The 1,305-nt window shown below is 60.9% G+C and overlaps 1 protein-coding gene across 1 annotated transcript; it reads left to right on the forward strand.

The window, feature by feature from the left end:
- Positions 1-572: 572 nt before the first annotated feature.
- LOC124798084 (protein lifeguard 1-like) lies at positions 573-1,058 on the forward strand. The gene has a single exon (XM_047261325.1). The coding sequence runs from the start codon at positions 573-575 to the stop codon at positions 1,056-1,058; it is 486 nt and encodes a 161-aa protein (XP_047117281.1).
- Positions 1,059-1,305: the final 247 nt, after the last annotated feature.

The raw sequence follows: 1,305 nt of genomic DNA on the forward strand, positions 1-1,305 counted from the left end.
TGACCCCTCCTGCAGGTTGCCTGCAAGTCATGACCCCTCGCACAGGTTACCTGCAAGGCGTGACCCCTCCTGCAGCTTACCTGCAAGCCGTGAACTGTCCCACAGGTTACCTGCAAGGCGTGACCCCTCCTGCAGGTAGCCTGAGACTCATGACCCCTCCCACAGGGTACCTGCAAGGCGTGACCCCTCCTGCAGGTTACCTGCAAGGCGTGACCCCTCCTGCAGGTTACCTGCAAGTCGTGACCCCTCCCACAGGTAACCTGCAGGGCGTGACCCCTCCTGCAGGTTGCCTGCAGGTCATGACACCTCCCACAGGATACCTGGAAGGCGTGACCCCTCCTGCATGTTGCCTGCAAGTCGTGACCCCTCCCACACTTTACCTGCAAGGCGTGACCACTCCTGCAGGTTGCCTGCAAAGTCTTAACCCCTCCCGCTGCTTGCCTGCAAAGTCTTGACCCCTCCCACAGGTTGCCTCCAAGTCGTGGCACCCTGCTGCAGGTTACCTGCAAGTCGTGACCCCTCCCACATGTTACCTGCAAGGCGTGACCCCTCCTGCAGGTTGCCTGAGGGTCATGACCCCTCCCACATGTTACCTGCAAGGCGTGACCCCTCCTGCAGGTTACCTGCAAGTCGTGACACCTCCCACAGGTTACCTGCAAGGCCTGAACCTTCCTGCAGGATGCCTGCAAGCCATGACCCCTCCCACAGGGTACCAGCAAGGTGTGACCCCTCCTGCAGGTTGCCTGCAAGTCATGACCCCTCGCACAGGTTACCTGCAAGGCGTGACCCCTCCTGCAGCTTACCTGCAAGCCGTGAACTGTCCCACAGGTTACCTGCAAGGCGTGACCCCTCCTGCAGGTTGCCTGAGACTCATGACTCCTCCCACAGGGTACCTGCAAGGCGTGACCCCTCCTGCAGGTTACCTGCAAGGCGTGACCCCTCCTGCAGGTTACCTGCAAGTCGTGACCCCTCCCACATGTTACCTGCAACGCGTGACCCCACCAGCAGGTTTCCTGCAAAGTCTTAACCCCACCCGCAGGTTGCCTGAAAAGTCTTGACCCCTCCCACAGGTTGCCTCCAGGTCGTGACAACCTGCTGCACTTTACCTGCAAGTCGTGACCCCTCCCACAGGTTACCTGCAAGTCGTGACCCCTCCCACAGGTTACCTGCAAGGCGTGACCCCTCCTGCAGGTTGCCTGCAAGTCATGACCCCTCCCACAGGTTACCTGCAAGGCGTGACCCCTCCTGCAGGTTACCTGCAAGTCGTGACCCCTCCCACAGGCTACCTCCAAGGCGTGACCCCCC

Source organism: Schistocerca piceifrons, chromosome 5, assembly GCF_021461385.2.
Source record: "Schistocerca piceifrons isolate TAMUIC-IGC-003096 chromosome 5, iqSchPice1.1, whole genome shotgun sequence".
Classification (NCBI taxonomy): Eukaryota; Metazoa; Arthropoda; class Insecta; order Orthoptera; family Acrididae; genus Schistocerca; species Schistocerca piceifrons.

What these genes read in the sequence shown, in the direction of transcription:
- LOC124798084 (XM_047261325.1), top strand. Translation starts at nt 573, where the DNA reads ATGACCCCTCCCACATGTTACCTGCAAGGCGTGACCCCTCCTGCAGGT.